Genomic DNA, 21,281 nt, shown 5'->3' with positions numbered 1-21,281 from the left:
TTATGGCTACTTCTTGCCAAACGTAAAAAAATTACAGCTGATAGAAGCAGATTTTTTTCTTCCCTTTTAGAACTAACCTTTCATTTTCTCTGGAGGTCAAGGTTTATTTACACAAAATGAACCCCACTGGGCCATCGATTAAAATCAGAGCAGCTCTTGTAGGAAGTAGCAATGCTGAGTGACAATGAATTATGAGAAAATGCATGCTAAGTCATGCCAGAGACGTCTATATAGAATTGATGACCTAGTTGTACATCAACAGAACCACCACAAACAGGAAAAAACAAAGACCATGTAAAATTAGCTCAGGTTATATGGACAGGCTATAAAGACATATACAGCTCAGAGGTCAGAAATGACCAATGTTCTGAAGCAAAATACTGGAAATATTCTTTAGAAGCTTGCTATATGGACAACAGAGCTCCAGGTAATAAAGCAGCAATGAGCAATAAATACATATATAAATAGACAGCAGCTGGAGATCTATCTATTTCTAGCTAACTAACTATGATACTGATATTTCTAAGTCCCTGTATCACTTGGTATTTAATTGCCCAACACCATGCTGCCAACATTTAAGGAATGTTATATGAATTCATATAAAAAATAGTGTGAAGGTCTTTTACTGCAAGATTACAGAGATGATGTAAAGCAAAATGCTACAGTACACATGTCCATCTCTGGTTAGAGGAAAAAAGTCCATACTACCGACACATTACTAAGAAAATATGATTAATACACTATAACTTGTCCCATGTGTGAGAACATGAAAAAGCCTAATTCAATGCAACACAAGGGAGCAGGTTTAGAAATGTGTGTGTGTGATTAAAATCTCAAAATGTTAAATTTTTCAGAACAGCCACTGTCATTTCCTTTAATAACCCTCTCTTAAAAATGAGGATCAGACTCAGTGTTTTTCCATTTGTAAAATTGTTTTCATTTTGTATGGCCCCTGACTAAACCTTCTGCTCACTATTTCTAGAAGAAAGACATCCTATCTGCTTAGAATATAACAAATACATGAAATATAGCACACGCCTGAAATCAGTAGCAACAGCCTAAGATCCACAGCAGGTGGGGTATACAGCATGCAATCAGACCAATAGCCCTCCCATATTTGGTGATGTTGGGAAAGAGTAGCAACTCTTCCGGTCTGAGAATGAATTAGCTATTTCATCTCCCTTCCATCTAGAACGAACAAAAAGCTAAAAAAGAATAATTAGCTTCACGATTTTAAAGTCTGTTGTGCAGGTGACAAGTTGAAATGTGAAGGAAATGTGAGCATTACTGTCACAGGAAAAGGGTGATAAGCAGCGTTCAACCTGAGTAACAGATCCATACTCTTTAGAGGGTTAATAAACTAGCTGTATAATGGACTCTTTCATCTGGACAACCCTAAATGATTAAGAGGAAAGATTCAGAGTATCACATACTGGTTTCTATTTGCGAAGTTTAAGAAACTAATCTATTGTTTCCATTCAGAATGCTCTCTTCAAATATCCAGAACATTTATTTCAAAAACAATTTTTTTCAAACAAGACAGCACACAGCCCTTATTCAAGAGTATAAATGTGCCAAATTGAAAGATTTAAAAAGGAGCCATTTTTGAGATAATCAAATGCAAAATAATTAAACATCTGAAAAAAATCTTAGATAAAATATAGCCTCCTCAACATGTTAAATAAATTTAAAAATGAGGCACACATTTGAAACCAAGCCTGAAAAATGTCACCAGCAAATGTACTTTTTTTGGTGTTATGCATAGCTGACCACAAGGTTTAGAATGGAACTAACATCTGAAACGAACAATATTTACCTATTATATTTTACATGTCTGATTAATGTCTGTGCTTCAGTTTGAGTCTCATAATACCCATGTGAGTTAGGTATTATCATCCTCTTCTTTTAGATGAGGTACAGATAGACAGGGTAAGTGACTTGCTGAAGGCCACCCAGTGAGACTGTCCCAGATGTCGGATTAGTATGCAAGACTTCCTGGCCCTCGGGCCCATATTCAGTCCACAAAACCATATACCTTTCCAACTACAGAATTAGCATACATATATTCAAGAACAAATACATTAAGGAGTTTAATAACTAATTTTCTTAATGACTTTCATAGGCAAAAAATAATTCTTCCTTCTGCAGATGCCTTCATCACCAAATTAATTTTACAGAACAATTTTGAGGTGGAAAGATGAAAATATTACAGATGCTACACCAAATTATACAATGTATTGTCCCAAAAATACAAAAACTAGCTATAGATCAACTTATTTATATTGGTTTTGGCAAGTCATCTGGAGAATTAAATCAATTTTACACAAATTTATCCTTCTAGAGAATGTTACAATAAATCAAATAACATCTTGAGATAGACCCAATGTTTCACTTTTTCTTTAAAAAGGAATTTGGACCACAATATGTCAAATATTGGGTTTTCTACAGAGAGATCCCCAGTGACGAGCAGGGAAACCAGAGGAATTGGCAATAGGTCAGTTAAGTGAAAAAAAAACGTGTACCCTGGATTGGATTAAAATTCACACCTATACTATCTGTAGCAGGAAATGATATTAAAGAAATTCTCTTTACTGTCATTGTTTTGGAAGATATAGAAATGCTATACTAACCTTTATAAATAACAGGTTTATCTTTGTCAGTTTTGTCCCTGCTTGCCAGTTCCAGAAAATCTTCTATCAAATCCAGTGATATTAGAGACTGGCTAAAAACTAGACTGAAAAGAGAAATACGGAAATATACAACGTTTTCCACTAAAATTCATTCAATACATGTAATTATTGTATTGTTTTGCTTTACTTCTCTTCCTTCACCCTGATCATGATCTTTAAAACAGAGTGAATGTCTTTGGTGGAGTATAGGACAAGCATGGAACGCTCTTCTGATAAAAATAAGTTAAACACACACATCGCTAACACAAATTGAGCTACAACTCTGAGCTCAAAATAAGCGTTAACAAAGGGTGGACAATAAAGAATGCTAAGGCAGAACAGTATATTTAAACAATTTACAAAATTTCCACAAATTTATATATTATTTAACATGACTTACACTTTATCTCCAAGCTCCTCCGCCATGCGAAGAATTTCAAAGAGAAGCACCATTTTCCCAGAATGTTCCAATACTTCAGCATCTGCATCGGTGACAAAATCTTTGTACCAGTCTGGAGCTGGGCTGCCTGGGTTGGAAGAGGATGTGGCTTTACCTGTAGAACAAAAATACTATTAAACTAAAAAGAATCTCCTTAAAATGAAGGCATGAGACTTTTCCTAAAATGCAAATGTTTAAGAACTCTTAAGATTTTAAAGATTTTAAGACTTTAAAAACTCTTAAGATGCCAATTTTTAAAAGTGACGCCAGTTTTTAAAAAGGGCTCTAGAGGTGATCTCAGCAGTAACAGCCCAGTAAGTCTGACTTCAGTACTGGACAAACTGATTGAAAATATAGTAAAGAACAAAACTGTCAGACACATAGATGAACATAATTTGTTGGGGGAAGAGTCAACATGGTTTTTGTAAAGGGAAATCATGCCTCACCAATCTACTAGAATTATCTGAGAGGGTCAACAAGCATCTGGACAAAGGGGATCCAGTGGAAATAGTGTACTTAGATTTTCAGAAAGCTTTCGACAAGGTCCCTCACCAAAGACTCTTGAGCAAAGTAAGCTGTCATGGGATAAGAGGGAAGGTCCTCCCATGAATTGGTAACTGGTTAAAAGATAGGAAACAAAGGGTAGGAATAAAGGGTCAGTTTTCAGAATGGAGAGAGGTAAATAGTGGTATCCCCCAGTCCTATTCAATATATTCATAAATGATCTGGAAAAAGGAGTAAACAGTGAGGGGGCAAAATTTGCAGTTGATACAAAATTGCTCAAGATAGTTAAGTTCCAGGCAGACTGTGAAGAGCTATAAAAGGATCTCTAAAAACTGGGTGACTGGGCAACAAAATGGCAAATGAAATTCAATACTGATAAATGCAAAGTAATGCACATTGGAAAACATAATCCCAACTATATGTAAAAAATGATGGGGTCTAAACTGGCTGTTACCACTCCAGAAAGATCTTGGAGTTATTGTGGCTAGTGCTCTGAAAAACATCCACTCAACATGCAGTGGCAGTCAAAAAAGCAAACAGAATGTTGGGAATCATTAAGAAAAGGATAAGAAAGACAGAAAATATCATATTTCCTCTATATAAATCCATGGTACACCCACATCTTGAATACTGCATGCAAATGTGGTTGCCCCATCTCAAAAAAAATATGCTGGAATTGGAAAAGGTTCAGAAAAGGGCAACAAAAATTATTAGGGGTATGGAACGGCTGCCTTATGAGGAGAGATTAATAAGACTGACTTTTCAGTTTGGAAAAGAGACAACTGGGGTGGGGGATATGATAGAGGTCTATAAAATAATGACTGGTGTGGAGAAAGTAAATAAGAAAGTGTTCTTTACTCCTTCTCATATCACAAGAACTAGGGGTCACCAAATGAAATTAATAGGCAGCAGGTTTAAAACAAACAAAAGGAAGTATTTTTTCACACAACGCAGAGTCAACCTGTGGAACTCCTGGCCAGAGGATGTTGTGAAGGCCAAGACTAATAGGATTTTCTTTTTTCTTCAAAAAAGTAGTAGATAAATTCATGGAGATTAGGTCCATCAATGGCAATTAGCCAGGATGGACAGGGATGGTGTCCCTAGCCTCTGTTTGCCAGAGGCTGGGAATGGGCGATGGGGTGGATCACTTGGTGATTGCCTGTTCTGTTCATTCCCTCTGGGGCACCTGGCATTGGCCACTGTCGGAAGACAGGATACAGGGCTAGATGGACGTTTGGTATGACCTAGTATGGCCATTCTTATGTTCTAAGATATAGAAGGCTTCTCCCTTCAACCAAAGTTTCTGCCAGTTAGTGGTATGGAATTAAAGAAAAAATTTAAAGAGACTAGTCTGTTATCCTCAGAGGGTCATTAGCTGCCACACTTTTTCTGTGTTATGTACTGTTTTAACACATAGTCCTATCACCTGCCATTTTCCTAAAGTAGCATTCATCTTCTTCACCCACAACTAATATTTGCTTCCTAAAACTCAATCACAGATTTTACAAGAATAATGTAACTGCTTTTAAAATACTGATCTTAAATCCCAAGCAAATATCGACAACCCTCAGAAAGAACACTGTACTTGGGCCTGGGGGTTATCTAGTTCATCCAACCAGAGCTATGCAGGATTGTTCCCAACAATACATTTTCTTGTATTTAGGGGGTAGGAGGTGGGGAAAATAGTTTTAAATTATCTCAATGATAAGACTTAAAAAAAAAAAAAAAAAACTTGTTGCAAAAGGCACAATATACAGGAAGTACCATCAAAATTAGAGTTTGGAATTTATTTCTTTTGCAACAGTTAATATCAAGTACAAAACACAATTTTTTAAAAACACATTCCTGTTAATGGTGTCATCCATATTTGCCTAGAAAAGGGATTCTAATATTTAGTTGTTTAACAAAAAAAGCAAAGGAGGAGACCATTTTTATATGATTATTAAAAATCCATACTCAAGTAATACTCAGAGGCCTTCATCAGGAAAGATCCTTTGTACTAGGCACCGTACAAGTACACTCAGAGTCTCTCCCCAAAGAGTTTACATTTTGTTTTGGAACATAAATGTCTTCCTAATTCAAGTCTATATAATGTTATTGACTTCAGATCATAAATAGTTGTCTAATCTGCTATTTACATAAAACTTTTAGTTAACTTGCCACTTCTATACCCTAACAAGCTGACTTCAGTCAAACTTCAAGCAAGTGATGATACTTTACATCTGAGTCACTCTTCCTAAAAATGTAAAAGATTAAAAGGGGGTAAATCTGACAAGCTAGAGAGAATTAGGAAAGTCTGTATCTCACTGTATTTCTGTGCCAAAATAACTGCATACCCAACAAAACAAGCAACATTTGTTTAGTTCTAGATTTGCCATTCAACAACACCTGGTTGTGAACTATTTGAAATACAGCATGCTCTCCTTCCAAGGTATCAGTATTCTCTTTATCTATTGTGAAACACCGTTGAATTCACATATACATGAAGACTTATTTGCAACCTCATCATTTGATCCTGAAATGTAGACAGGAATCAGGAGCTGACTTTATTTATGTTACCTAAATTCTTTTTATGGTGTTGCATGTTTCTGCCTTTAATCTCCTTTGCATTAGTGTGATAAATATTGATTTATTAGAATTACAATACAAACCTTCTTTCACTTAAAAACTTTGATCTTACTGAAGTATTTACTTATACAGAATATTTTTCTCCTATTATCTTGCTACTAATTCAAAACATTCAACTTTTAAGACCACATATAGCAAACTAGCTGAAAGGCAACTTCATCATGACAGAACAGTCATCCTCAACATTTCTGAAAATACCTGCAAAAGAACTCTCATTTGAAAATTTCTTTGCACCGATTTTTTTAAGCATACTTTTACATAAATGCTGAATTCTGTCCCTAATGTAGGCTGGTGTGACTGTGTTTAATTCATGTTAATGACATTGTTTGATGTTAATACCTGACACAATGCAGCATGTAAAGGATGCAGGCTGTGCATGTCTCACCTATAAATTTCCTTTTTTGAAAGTATATATGTATCACACAACATTTAATTGTACTGCTAATATATGAATTTTCTTTAAAAAGTTAAACAGACTGTGAAATCAGCATAAGTGTATGAAAGAACCACTGTATACATCAGGGGTGGGCAAGCTTTTTGGCCCGAGGGCCATATCGGGGGGTAGAAATTGTATGGCGGGCCATGAATGTTCACAGAATTCGGGTGGGGGTGCGGGCTAGGGCTGAGGAGTTTGGGATGTAGGAGGGTGCTTTGGGCTGGGAACAAGGGATTTCAAGGGCGGGAGATCAGGCTGGGGCAGGGGCATGGGGAGAGGCTCAGGGGTGCAGGCTCCGAGCAGCGTTCACCTCAAGCGTGGTGTGGCCCCCAACCCTGCGTCCAACAGAGGGACAGACAGAAAGAGGAGTACAAAAACTATGAGACAATATTGGTCAGCATGCTAGACAGTGGTTTCAACACAGCAGCAGCCTAACGTCTTTAAGCATTTTGTACCCACAACAAAGGAGTGTTTAAGGAGGGTTTTGAAGGAGTATTATGAAGTAGGTGTTGAGGAAATTTACAGGGAGGTCCCCCCAAGCATGGGAGGATGTGCAAAAGGTCCTTGTTTGAAAATTTAACAATTGTGTGATGGAGGCTGGCAGCATGGGGTGACTGAAAGCAGGAGTTGACATCTCAGTAGTGAATGAGTAAGGATAGGTAGGGTGAGGCTAGGTTGTGAAGAGCCTTTAAAGAGAGGACAAGTATCTTATGTTTGATGCAAAAGCATAAGGAGAGCTAGTGGAGGAAAAGTATCTTTACAATAGCATTTTGAATGGATATGAGAAGGGCAAGATTACATTTATCACTGCCACAGAAAAGGATGTTGCAGAAATCAAGATGCGAGACATCCATATCTGAGAGAGGCTGAGATTTTAGTTTGGACAGAAGGAGGCAGATCTGGAGTAGAGGTAGATCTAGGAGAAATAAGGTGTAGAGGGAGAAGCGAAGGCAAACAAGGAACACCACAAAAAATTGGGAGGGGGTTGGGGGGTGAGGAGAATTCTCCAAAGGACATGCTGAAGGAGCAATCAGAGAAGGAGGAGAACTATGAAAGGACAGAGTCATGGAAGCCAAGGGAAGATAAGATTTCAAGAAGAAAATGGTCAATAGTGTCAAAATCAGCTCACAGTTCAAGGAGGACAAGGATGGAGTATTAGTTCAGCACTTTGGCTAGAAAGAGGTTATTAGAGAGATTTTGGTAAGAGTGGTTTCAGTGGAGTGCAAGCGTCAGAAGATAGACTGGAGAAGAACCCCAGAGACTGACTGTAGACAGCACATGCAAGAACTCAGAGATGAAAGGAAGAAGGAGCAATAGCTGGAGAGGCAAATGGATCAAAGGTGTGTTTTTTTTTAAGATGAGAGAAACTGAAGTATGCTTGAATTGTGAGGGGGAAAAAAACAGAGGAGAGTCAGAGTATTGGAGAAGAGTAAGGAAATGGATGAGAATGTGGGTAGGTGAGCAGGAGATGGAGGGCATGGGGTCACTGGGGAATTAGAGGAGGATAGTAGTTGAGAAACTTCTGTGTCTTTGAGAGAGGAGGAGGGGAGAACTATAGGAGGAGAAGGGAAGGCAAGCCTAGCAGAGGGGGAAGGTTTGTATTTTATCAACTTTTTCTTGGAAGAAATCAGCAAGATCCTGTGTGGGAAGAGAAGTAGAGACAGGAAAGGAAAGCAGCCTTCATCCCTTATGTTACTGAACCCCATCCTTTCGGACAAGACCCGGGACACGATCCAAGATCCACCAATAAATCCAGATGAGTCAAATGCCAGGGAATGAGCCACTTAGTTCAAAATGATACCTGCATATGCGAGGGGACAAGCCTATACTTATATGTGCGATGGGATCACATCTATTCCCACCTTAATCTCATTCCAGAACTTGCACACAGCATACTCGCAGCAGTCTACAGTGCAGGTGGACCTTTTATATCTGAAGCAAGATGGAAACAGGGCAAAGCCTCCTCAAACTCACACTGTACCAAGCATCCATTTTAAAACTACGTATATGAAGTTAGACGAGGTCATGGATAGTAGAACCTTTAGTATTACCCACTAACATTGGAGTGATTTGTGATTAGTAAGAAATGGTATGACAGATTATCTCCTTTTTATTCTTATAAATTAATGCTGGTAATATATTCCTATATATATTATCTATATATAAAAGGACCACCACCCTTTTACAACTGTATTTTAATCATAACTGTTTATAAAAACAAGGGAGAACAAATTTACAAATGTATTTAAATTATGAATTCAACTTCATTGTCATTAAAGTAATTTATCTAGGAAAGGTTATTAAGCCCATAAAATGACACACTGCCAAAACATTCACTTACAAATGATTCCCATCACTCAGCAGAAACAGAAAACAAGATTATTTAAAAACAACTGTTTGAAAGTGTAGTTTACAGATGTATGCAGGCTGAACAACAATCTCAAAACAGCCACCTTATTCTAGCTCTATTAAAGCCATCTGCTAGCTCAACATCTAAATAAAATTCCAGATGCATCAATGTAGAATATTGTTGTTACTAATCTTTCTGTTCAGATTTCCTCATAGATCCCATTTAGAAGAAGGTGAAAAGTAACATTTCTCTATCATCCAGCAGCACTATTCACCTCTGAATTCTACTCTGAATTGACCTTAAGTTTTACAAGAATAGATCAATTGGTTTATGTCACCTGAAGCAGGCTTGCACGGCATTTTGCTCAAAAATAAAAGAAAAAACAATTATTTGTTAGTTGCTCTGTCACAACACAAACTCACCCTTAGGCTGATTTTCCCTTTGTTTTCTAAAAAGATATATCATTACAAGTGTATCTATATTGGGGTTTGTTTTGGGGAGGGGAATTGGTGGGGAGAATGGCTTTATTGAACTGAGGACTCATCAGTCATAACCAGGCATAGTATAAGCATGGACTGTACTAATTCCCAGCCTTGTCAAGATCACCTTTTCCAAAATGATGCAGCATCATATCCTGGTTTACTTGTACATTACACTCACCTTCATCTGACTTTACAGCCAATGGAGGGTTGTTTGCAAGTTCCTCTGTATTCCCTTCTCCACCCCCACGAGATCTTGAATTCCAGACTTTAATCACTTCAACATCATTATCACTTCCACTTCCACTTGAGCTACTCTCTTTCTTCGCTTTTTTCCCCTTGGGTTTTTTTTTCCTAGAAACATAACATTGTATGTGCACTATTTAAAAATCTGCAGGTGAGAGATCCAACAGCTGTAACAGTAAAAAAACAAACAAAAAAACAACAACCCACAAATATTGCTTAAATTTTCGTAACTTTAAAAGAAAATAAATAAATCTAACAGAATTTAAGTTAAGCATGTATGTTTCACACAGAAAAGCTCAATTTACTTAGCATAATCATCAGAGCTTAAACTCATTGAAGTTTCATCTGAATCTGAAGCTATGAACTCATCCAAACTGTCTTCATCAAAGTAGCCCTGAAAAACAAAATTAATATTCTTAGAACACAGATTTTATTAAGTACCATCATCTAGACTTAAGCCTCAAACACTTAAACATCTGTTTATTCTTCATTTAAACAAATGAAGAGTTCAGTGAAAGATCAACATTTCAAAATGTTTTAATAATGACAAAATTTCCAGGAAAAAAGGAATACTTGCCATAATTGAAATAGTCGGCAAAATCACTGTGCCCCACAGCAACAGAAATTTCCATTAATTTGCCAAAAATCTACCTAGCATTTGTCATGTCAAAGTTTTCAATAGAGGCAGAAGTATGTATTTTGATATATCTAATTTACCTTATTTTCTTTACTAATATAGTCCAGCTGCAAACACCAAGGGTGAGTCCAGATTCTGCTTAACATCTGGAAGTCCTGGAAGAGCTTAGCTCCAGCTTTGCCTCTTCCACCTTCACTGCTACTACCTACACCTGACAATAAAGTTCAGATTATAGAATGAAAGCTTGAAGTAAGTTTGCCATATACTGTTCCCCCTTTGAACAACACATTTGTTTAGTATAGAGTGTTCTCTCCAGGTGCACATCTCACATTGTAATTTCTCTTTTAAAGAGGTCAAATTACCTAGTTACAGGATTTTTTCCTAGTTAAAATGGTCAAAATTAGATTTCCATCTTTTTCTTGATAATGAGTTACATGATATCATTTTTACAAAGGAGTGCATTCTCTCCTCAGAGGGAATTCATATAAATCCCAGTGAAGGGGCACTCATATTTATTCAAGTTTGTAAAAGCAATTATTTATAAAACCTAAGATTAACATAAACGTTATGATTTTTTAAAGTTTCAATTAATTCAAATCATTTTCCTTGCATATTTTGTAACTTTAAAACTGTCCTAATGTAAAACAGCCAGAAGGTGTAAATACCTTGTCTATTTTAATTGACCAAGCTGAATTTGCTGCAAAAAGTGAACTGCATTTGTGGTGAACGACTGGATTAAATTTTTTTTTATTTTTAATAGCGTAAAGCAGAGGTGTCCAACCTACAGCCCACCTGAGCATTTCATAAGGCCTGCAGCCTGCTTCAACACAATATAGTAACAGACAATTCATTAGTATTTTTTTGTCAGGTTTACATCATTTTATGTGTTCTATGCTGTTTTTTTCCTGTTTTCTATAATGCTGATACACGTTTTATGCACTGGATTTCTTTATTTGTTTTTAAATAGACAATACTGTACATAGAAACAACCTATCTAAATACATACAAAACAGAATCTGTTGGCTCACACAAGTTTGTGCTTAGGTTTATGTGGCCCTCCTGTGTAATAAGGCTGGGCACCACTGGCCTAAAGAGTTGACAAAGAAACACTATCAACTTGAAGTTTTTGAAACTGACTTATCTGTACAGTGAAGCCTATTTAAACAAAATAACTGGAAAAATCATACATTTTCAATAGAGGCAGAAGTATGTATGCCTGTGGGTGAACCAGACTCAAAACCTTATTCAAGAATTTCAGTCAACAGGCTATAGAATAAGACTGTAGTAAAATGAAGGCATAAGGGAAAGTATGATAGCAAGCTGCTTTTTGCCACATTAAAAAGAGTTACGCTATAGTTAGCTCCACGTAATAATTATTCCTTTATGTTCCTAATAAAAGGTAAAAATAACACTGTGGTAGCTGGTATGGCTCTCATGGATTTGGAAGGGTCCCTACAGAAGTGCTAAGTTCAGATGCCCTAACTCCATGTTAAACAGAAACAGAAAAGAGACCATCTCCCCTAAAATCTGCCATGCAATTAACAAAATTATTACAGATGATATATAATATTTTCTACATTAATGAAAAGTAGAAAAACTATTTTCAGATTTGGAGTAAAAACTAACTTTCTAAGATTATGTATTCTAGTGGCAACTTGTACCACATCTGAAAGTACTTCAACAAAACACTGAACTTTTGACTTTTATTTGTATTTGCAGGTAAAAAGAAATTTCTTCTACTGGAACTTCACCCTCAGTAGAAGGATTAGTTTTTCAGATATTTAACTAATACAAATCAAAAGGTACTTTGCTTAGTTGAAACTGCTGGAATACCAAATGCAGAGAGTGGCTCTTAACTTAGGGACCAGTCAAATGGCTTAGAAGATAGCAATATGGATGGATATTAACAAATTTCAGCAGACAAACATGTATAAGAAGCCAGCAAAAGTTTTGAAGAATTCGCAAAACTACTTCTATTGCTTTGATAGAAAATAGTTGTTATGAGGAAGCAGGGTGTTTTCACCTACTAAGCTATTTCAATGAAACTTACAGCTGACTTATTTTTTAGCACATGGATAACTTTTGGAATGCTGTAGTAACAGACAGAATACAAATATATTTTCCTTCAGTGTATTTATATAGGTGAGAGCCAATACAGAATAGAGGCTTCAGAGTGGTAGCCGTATTAGTCTGTATTGGCAAAAACAACAAGGAGTCCTTGTGGCACCTTAGAGTCTAACAAATTTATTTGGGCATAAGCTTTCATGGGCTAAAACCCACTTCATCAGATGCATGGAGTGAAAAATACAGTAGGTTGTATATATATTACAGCATATGAAAAGATGGGAGTTGCCTTACCAAGTGGGGGTCAGTGCTAACGAGGTCAATTCAATTAAGGTGGAAGTGGCATATTCTCAACAGTTGACAAGAAGGGGTGAATATCAGAGGGAAAATTACTTTTGTAGTGCTAACAAGGCCAGTGCAATCAAGGTGAACGTTGCCCATTCCCAACAGTTGACAAGGTGTGAGTATCAGCAGAGGGAAAATTCCTTTTTGTAGTGACTCATCCACTCCCAGTCTTTATTTGGGCCTATTCTGATAGTGTCCAGTTTGCAAATTCATTCCAGTTTTGCAGTTTCTCGTTGAAGTCTGTTTTTGAAGTTTTTTTGTTGAAGAATTGTCACTTTTAATTCTGTTATTGAGTGTCCAGGGAGATTGAAGCATTCTCCTACTGGTTTTTGAATGTCACAATTCTTGATATCTGATTTGTGTCCATTTATTCTTTTGCATAGAGACTGTCCGGTTTGGCCAATGTACATGGCAGAGGGGCATCGCTGGCATATATCACATTGGTAGATGTGCAGGTGAATGAGCCCCTGATGTTGTGGCTGATGTAGTTAGGTCCTAGGATGGTGTCCCTTGAATAGATATGTGACAGAGTTGGCAACGGGTTTTGTTGCAGGAATTGGTTCCTGGGTTAGTGTTTTTGTTGTGTGGTGTGTAGTTGCTGGTGAGTATTTGCTTCAGGTTGGGGGGCTATCTGTAAGTGAGGACTGGCCTGTCTCCCAAGATCTGTGAGAGTGAGGGATCTCCTTCAGGATACGTTGTAAATCCTTGATGATGCTGACCCCCCACTTGGTAAGGCAACTCCCATCTTTTCATGTGCTGTAATACATATACTGCTTACTGTATTTTTCACTCCATGCATCTGATGAAGTGGGTTTTAGCCCATGAAAGCTTATGCCCAAATAAATTTGTTAGACTCTAAGGTGCCACAAGGACTCCTTGTTGTTTTTGCCAATACAGACTAACACGGCTACCACTCTGAAGCCTCTATTCTGTATTGGCTCTCACCTATATAAATACACGAAAGCTTATGCCCAAATAAATTTGTTAATACAGAATAGACTAAGTTATAGGGTTGATTAGTGATGAGCTCTACAAGACTATCAAAACACTGTGTGTGTTCTGCTTTGAAACATACTCATGTAGGTATGTTTTTTAAATAAAGGTTTTAGTCCTTATTTAAAAAAAACAAACTGTAAAATAGCTTTTGGTTTTCAGACCTGCAATTTTAATAAATGAAATTACCAACACTGGTCCTTGATGACTATTTAGATTAGCATCTTAACTGAAATAAAGGAAACAGCCCACACAAAGTTTGAAGAAGAGAACCTAGCCGGCAATTTAGCTAAGACACCACAAACTACACCCAACTATAATCCAAGCAAGTAGGAGAACACTGTGAATATCATATCCAAGTTGAACATCTGCGATAAATCACAGTTCGATACAAAATGCAATTAATCTTTTATCATCCTTTTCTTGAATTAAACTTGGGAGGGTAACTGCAACAGCAAAAAAAATCATGAACAGTCACTGCAGCAGGTATATACGATCAATTTAAACTGTGCCACATACTTCAGCCTGTCCAATGCTAAAAAGATTGAGTTAGTACATTTGCATGATGGACTAATTTAGTAGCAGTTCTAAAAAGCAAATGTATGCTAGGTTATTCATTAGATAAAAATATGATTATCATCATCATGACCCCATGTATTCTGCAACTATAGAATTTAACATGAAGGATATTTCAGCATCATAAAATAAATTAGTGTTGCTACACAGTTAGGGATTGTTGCTATAGAACTTTAGAGCTGCTGCTGTGGAATTTGGTCCAATTGTGCCACTGAGTACATAAGGCCTTTGCTAGCTTCTTGAGTTACCATTATTGATGGTAAATACGACACTATCACTTTAAAAGTGCTGCTGACACTTGCAGGTCTTACAAGATGCTGAACTGCAAGCCCCAAGAAAACCACCAACATTTTAGAGTCAAGAGCACAGCAGTTCACAGCATTTGAACATGCCTTTGCTCAAGCTGTAAGATTTTTTTAAATTCAACAAGTTTGTGTATGGCCTTGTTGCTTCTAAAATACTAAAGGAGTAAAAAATTAGAAAGGCAGACTGATCCTGAGACATCAAGGAAATCTGATGACAAACTTAAGTCTTTTCACTACCAGACCAGTGGGATGTGGAATGAGATAGAGGGGGGGAACTCCATCTCATGTTTGCAAATGAATAACTTGAAAGATTAACAAACAAAGGCACGCTGAAAGATTCTGAAATACACTTGTGTCACTGCACTTCAATTCTGAGTTGCCCTCGTGCCAATCTTTGTGGTAGCTGGCACAATGTAAGGGACAAACCAGGTCTAGGATGCAATCAAATCAACTAATTTCCTCTGGAAATAAATGTGGGGCTCCAGATGTAAGAGACTTGTGTAATAATCCAAAGTCCATTTGAAATAACATGTTTGCTTAAAGAGTACCAGTAATTAGTCCACAATGTATGAATTACTTAAATTATATTTTTGGGGATGAAGAGAAAGGAAAGGAGTAATGAACCACAAACAAGAAATGTAAGTATTCGTATTCTTCAGTAAATATTTAGTTATATGTAACCATTAGCGCCAAAGTGGACTTCTACGGCAAACCGAAAGGGACCATTTGTAGCGTGTTATGAAAACATGGAAAAAATGATTAAATGATGATTAATCACATTACCTAAGTGTACTTTAGTTACCTACCTGTCAAGTGATCCAAGTAGTACTGATACAGCTTACACTGAATTGATGTCATTCTAACTGCTAGAACATATTCATATTTTGGTGGCAGGAACTTTGTTAATGCTGTGTAATCTTTCCTCTGTAATTTTACAAAAGGATGTTAGTCAAACAGATAAGTGTGTATAAAGCAAATGGATTCTTACTCAGAGTTTAAAAACCTTTGGCACCTTAAAAGACAAAATGTACCACACAAGCCATCTCTAGGATGTTTTCTAACCACAGAGAAAAAAGTATAATACACAATGAAAGCTAATTATACCAGCCCATCTGCCCAGGACCATTTAATCTAGTGCAGCTAGCTCCTCTATGCACACATTTTAAGTCTCTGCTGTGTCAAATGCAGTTTCAATAGTTGTTGCCAGTGACTGCTTCTCTTCAGCATAGTTACCCTTCTTCAGGTCTGGGTGAACGAGACCCAAATGACAATGTTTGTATATGGACACGGATTGTGACTCCACAGGAAAGTCACACATGATTTTGGAAGGTGAGTGTGATTCATGATTTTTGAATGCTTGTTTGGCAATGCTATTTCTAATCCCTTTCCTCATTCACTTGCCTACAGTCTCTGCTTCTCTTCATCTGCCTCCTCACCCTCAAAATGGTAGGTGTTGACAGTTTGGGGGCTGACAAACTCCCCACGGTTTGTCACAGGGTTAATTCCTTTGTGGCAAACCAAGAGAAGTTTGTTGGACCCAGGGACTAGCTTAGGACATCTAATAATGCTTAAGTATTACATTATTTATGTATTAAGATTTTCATAGTTGCTGCCTTCCTTCTTTCTGATATGAGCAGGACAGCTCAGTGGGAATGGCTGGTTTTCCAGTACTGTACTACTGTATATTTAGCTTCAGGGTCAGGCCCCTCTTGCTACCGTGTACGTTCCAGTGGCTTTCCATTTTCAGATGTACTGGTGCAGGAGATACCAAAAAATTTCCAGTGTGGACTTTTTTTTTTTTTTTTTTAAATAAACAGAGACACTGCCTGATGTACCAGCCCCCTTTCCTATTTATGACCACATGGTTCACCATCACGCCCCTTCACAATCATTTATAACATCTCTGTGGCAATGCTAGCAACTGCCTAAACATGAAAAAGTAATACACCTGTACCCCGATATAACGCTGTCCTCGGGAGCCAAAAAATCGTACCACGTTGTAGGTGAAACCGTGTTATATTGAACTTGCTTTGATCTGGCAGAGTGTGCAGCCCTGCCCTCCTGGAGCACTGCTTTACCACATTATATCCAAATTTGTGTTATATCGGGTCGCGTTATATCGGGGTAGAGGTGTATTGGGAAAGGATTTATGTATTTTTAGTTGTCTTTCGGGCAACAGGTGTTTCGTCCTTTTAAAAAAAGTTTATCAGTCTTCATCTCCCCGGCCCCACACTTCCATCTGTTTTGATTCTCTCAAATGGAAACAGGGGAGCCAGCTTCAACAGTTAGACAGTTCTCCATGGCCCACCATCTTACCATACATTTTAGGAAACAGTAAAAGGCAGGCTGGTTTTTTAAGTTTAAATTCAGAATATTTCAAAACTGAAGTACTGATATCCTACCCTATAATATAAATTACTTGTCCAGTAAGTCAGGAAAACAATTCTCCAAGTTGTATGTGTCCTGCCTAAGATACACTGACAGGGTTTGTAAAGACTGTAAAGCTTTTACAAGATTTTCTGTTTATATGGGATTTCTGAATTATTTACAATTCAAACTAGTTATGAAAAGTAACATTGAGTCAAAATGATAATGAGATTACTGGACAATGTATGTAGCAATTGTAGATGCAAATTTAGAGGACCCAGACCATAATATTTTTTAATTCAAAGGAAAGTAGATTACTATAATATTAAATTACTTGAGTTAACGTGGTGGTAAACTATTTCCATACCTGAACACATCCAGCTAGCATCTCATACAGTATGTGGGCACGCTTCTTCATTACCCTAACATCTACCATGGTGGAGTCTGCACACTGACCATTCTGGATTGGATTTATAAACCGATTTCTGAATTCCTTAATTGATCCAAGCAAATTTTCCTTGATAAAATTAACCATGCAGTGATCTGGAAGAGAAAGATCAACTCCAATTCTTTAAAATTAAATAGTTCCTATGGAAAGGTTTGTTTTAAGAAAAGAAGAGAATGGATGTGTGTACACCTTTCATAAACACTTTTCTGTTAAGCAAGGTAATTTAAGGCCAAATTTTTCCCAAATGAGTCCTTAAAGTTAAACACCTACCACCCATATTTAGGCACTTAAGTACTTAGATTTTCAGAAAGTATTAATCATTTTTGAAAACTTGGCATAAATGTCGATCTGATGTAAGACTTATCTGGAATGTCTTACTGCCTGTGGGCTTAAATATGCAGGGAAGCAATGATATAGCAAAATTATATTTATAGTAGGTTTTGTAATAGTTGAAAACAAAATTATGGCAGTCAGTAGAGGCACGCATTACTGGGCGATTTCATTCTAAATTAACTAGACTTCCAAGAGTGACTTAGAGATGTAAACTGCTTTACATGCTAACACACTTATCCAGAAAGTAAACTAAAAAGTAATGAAAATTATTCTAATCGCTGTAAAGTGTGATCTGGTACCACCAGGAACACATTATTTTCTCCTACTTCAAAACTAAATACATTTATAATAATATATTACTATACTGGCAGAAATGTATTGAAGGAAATGTTTTCTGCACTGACTATAGAAGCATTTACTTACATTCTATAAGATTATTCTGCAGTGGTGTTCCTGTAAGAATTATCCTCCTCCTGGATCGTATAGAATTCATAGCCTTAGAAACAGCAGAAGCTTCATTTTTTAATATGTGCCCTTCATCACATATAACAAAGTCAGGGCCTAGAAGAAAATCAAGATGTCTAATGCAATGAACTTTATTTTCTGTAACCACTAGGACACTGGCTGTACAAGAGTCTGAATTTACTCTATTAACAGGCAACCATATGCTCTTTTTAAATAAAGCTCTCTAGATTTAAGGGCATTAAAGCCCATACTCTTGGCTTGCAAATGCATTCACAGTAGTTGATTTTTCCAAGATACATAGCATAGTGCACAATGTATTAGTGGGTAGGATTAAGGAAAAAGTTTTACAGTACATTCCTATTAAAAATGTCTAAACATACAGTATAGAGACAAGATGAGTGAGGGAATACGTTTTATTGAACCTGAGGAAGAGCTCTGGGTAGCTCAAAAGCTTGTCTCTTTCAGCAACAGAAGCTGGTCCAATAAAAGGTATTATCTCACCCACCTGGTTTCTCGAATATCCTGGAATCGACATGGCAACACCACCACTGTAAAATGTATCTTAGTAATGCAAGTTTTCTCTGTCAAATTTCATAAGCACACATTTTTAAAAGTCACGTTACACTGCCATCTATTGGTGACTGATAAGAAGTTATGAAGAGAACCAAAGTCCAACAGTAACATTCTGTATGAAGACAACAGAGCAGTATGCAATATCCTACTTAACAGATAGAGCTGAAAGCCTGATGAAAGTTACCCAAGTGGTAAGCCTGATCTGCCCACTGGTAAAAGGCAAATTTTATTTGATGTCAAATAATATCAAAGGCCCAGCTCAAAGTTCCCCCCAAACATTTTTTTACACTAATTTCATAATTTCAAGCAAAGCAACAACTTCATTTTTATTGGGTTTAATGCCAAGACATCTCAATCACTTCTTGATATTTAACTTACACAAAAATTCTTAAGATTTAAATTTACAACTACCACTACAAATTCAGATGCCAAGATAGCAAGAGAGAAAAAAATATGAAAACTTCTTTTAGGAAGCCAGCCGCCTGATCAATCCCACATAAAGAGAGTGTGTTTCCAGTACAGCTTTGCAAAATTCTACCTGCCCATTAATCCACGATAAGTAGTCTTTTCTAACAAGTAACATACAATTTGTTTCTTTCATTATCACAGTCAAAGCCAAATAACTAGGTTTTGTGCTTAGACTAGTACTTTTTCATGACAAATATGCATGTCTAATCTAGGCCATTGTAGAATAGCTCCTCATTCTCCTAGAAGCTAATGCTGGGATCAGAGACCCATAACTCAAGGTGTACCTATTAAATAACACAATGCATTTATATTGTATTTTCCATTAAAGAATCTCAAAGTGCTTTACAAATGGAGAAAACTGAGGCACAAAGAAATCCAAAATCAAATAGAGACAGATCTCGGGGCTACTAATCATGTGTTTTAGTCACAAGACCACGCTTTCCTCATCAGTAAGAATAAGCTGGCAACTCCTTTGTGACTAAATGCATTTTGCCCAATGCACCTTCATGAAGCCAAAGACGTAGAATTTAAAATTCATTTTTCTTGCTTTGTGGTCATTGTCATTTGATCATCCATTAATTTTTCCCATGCTGCTGTGAAGGACCAACCCAGAACAAGGACATGAGTTTGGACATGATGGAGCTGGAGACAAGGCAGAATACAATGAGCCATCAGAAAGCCAAGAACTATTTAGGGTCTAGTCATCAGAAGAGTGGTGTAGGTCAGCTACACTCAAAGACAATGCCACTATTCTTAATAAGGATAAAACATGACATCCACAGACCATCTTTTATTAACTAGCCCATAACTCAAGGTAAGATCCATATCTTTGCCTTAGCTTCAGCTAAAGAGAGTTCACAACTTTTCTTCACTCTTGTTATACTTCAGTGGCCACCCTACTGCATGAAACAGAGAAGCCAAGGCAATCCTGTCTGTAGCAGGGAGATTACTTATTAGGTAAACAGTTTTGCCATGGCTCTCCACTTCAGGCAGCTGCAGCTTTCCAGACTCCCAACCCGCTCAAAATATCTAGTTTGTTGTTGACTTCTTCCCTCCCACAGATACTGATTTTTCCTTAATTTTTAATTTCCCTACTCAGAAAAAAAGCATCCAGGGATCTGAGCTTCCCAATTAGTAGAGTTGCACATTAATCAAACCACTGGAGATAAGAACATAAAAAAGGCCATACCGAGTCAGACCAAAGGTCCTTATAGCCCAGTATCCTGTCTACCGACAGTGGCCAATGCCAGGTGCCCCAGAGGGAGTGAACCTAACAGGCAATGTGATCTCTCTCTCCTGACATCCATCTCCACCCTCTGACAGACAGAGGCTAGGGACACCATTCCTTACCCGTCCTGGCTAATAACCATTAATGGACTTAACCACCATGAATTTATCCAGTTCTCTTTTAAACTCTGTTATAGTTCTAGCCTTCACAACCTCCTCAAGTAAGGAGTTCCACAAGTTGACTGTGCGCTGCGTGAAAAAGAACTTCCTTTTATTTGTTTTAAACCTGCTGCCTATTAGTTTCATTTGATGACCCCTAGTTCTCGTATTATGGGAATAAGTAAATAACTTTTCCTTATCCACTTTCTCTACATCACTCATGATTTTATATACCTCTATCATATCTCCCCTTAGTCTCCTCTTTTCCAAGCTGAAGAGTCCTAGCCTCTTTAATCTCTCCTCATATGGGACCCATTCCAAACCCTTAATCATTTTAGTTGCCCTTTTCTGAACCTTTTCTAGTGCCAGTATATCTTTTTTGAGATGTGGAGACCACATCTGTACACAGTATTCGAGATGAGGGCGTACCATCGATTTATATAAGGGCACTAATATATTCTCAGTCTTATTCTCTATCCCTTTTAATGATTCTTAACATCCTGTTTGCTTTTTTGAGCGCCTCTGCACACTGCATGGACATTTTCAGAGAACTATCCACGATGACTCCAA

The 21,281-nt window shown here is 37.2% G+C and overlaps 1 protein-coding gene across 4 annotated transcripts in view; it reads right to left on the bottom strand.

The window, feature by feature from the left end:
• The window catches only part of ATRX (ATRX chromatin remodeler), a 137,069-nt gene that overhangs the window by 37,549 nt on the left and 78,239 nt on the right, over positions 1–21,281 (bottom strand). For all 4 annotated transcript variants that reach the window (XR_004647076.1, XM_034781200.1, XM_034781199.1 and 1 more), the window contains 8 exons: positions 18,243–18,380; positions 17,406–17,581; positions 15,478–15,595; positions 10,469–10,599; positions 10,057–10,145; positions 9,687–9,859; positions 3,070–3,223; positions 2,631–2,734 (listed from right to left, as the gene is read on the bottom strand). Coding sequence is in view for 3 of the 4 variants with exons in the window: in XM_034781200.1 (XP_034637091.1) it covers positions 2,631–2,734; positions 3,070–3,223; positions 9,687–9,859; positions 10,057–10,145; positions 10,469–10,599; positions 15,478–15,595; positions 17,406–17,581; positions 18,243–18,380 (1,083 nt within the window). In the remaining variant the exon portion in view is untranslated. The remainder of the gene's footprint in view (positions 1–2,630; positions 2,735–3,069; positions 3,224–9,686; positions 9,860–10,056; positions 10,146–10,468; positions 10,600–15,477; positions 15,596–17,405; positions 17,582–18,242; positions 18,381–21,281) is intronic.

The sequence above is a fragment of the Trachemys scripta genome, chromosome 9, assembly GCF_013100865.1.
Source record: "Trachemys scripta elegans isolate TJP31775 chromosome 9, CAS_Tse_1.0, whole genome shotgun sequence".
NCBI lineage: Eukaryota > Metazoa > Chordata > Testudines > Emydidae > Trachemys > Trachemys scripta.
The sequence above is the reverse complement of the archived record's forward strand: the minus strand, read 5'-3'. Positions and strand labels throughout refer to the sequence as shown.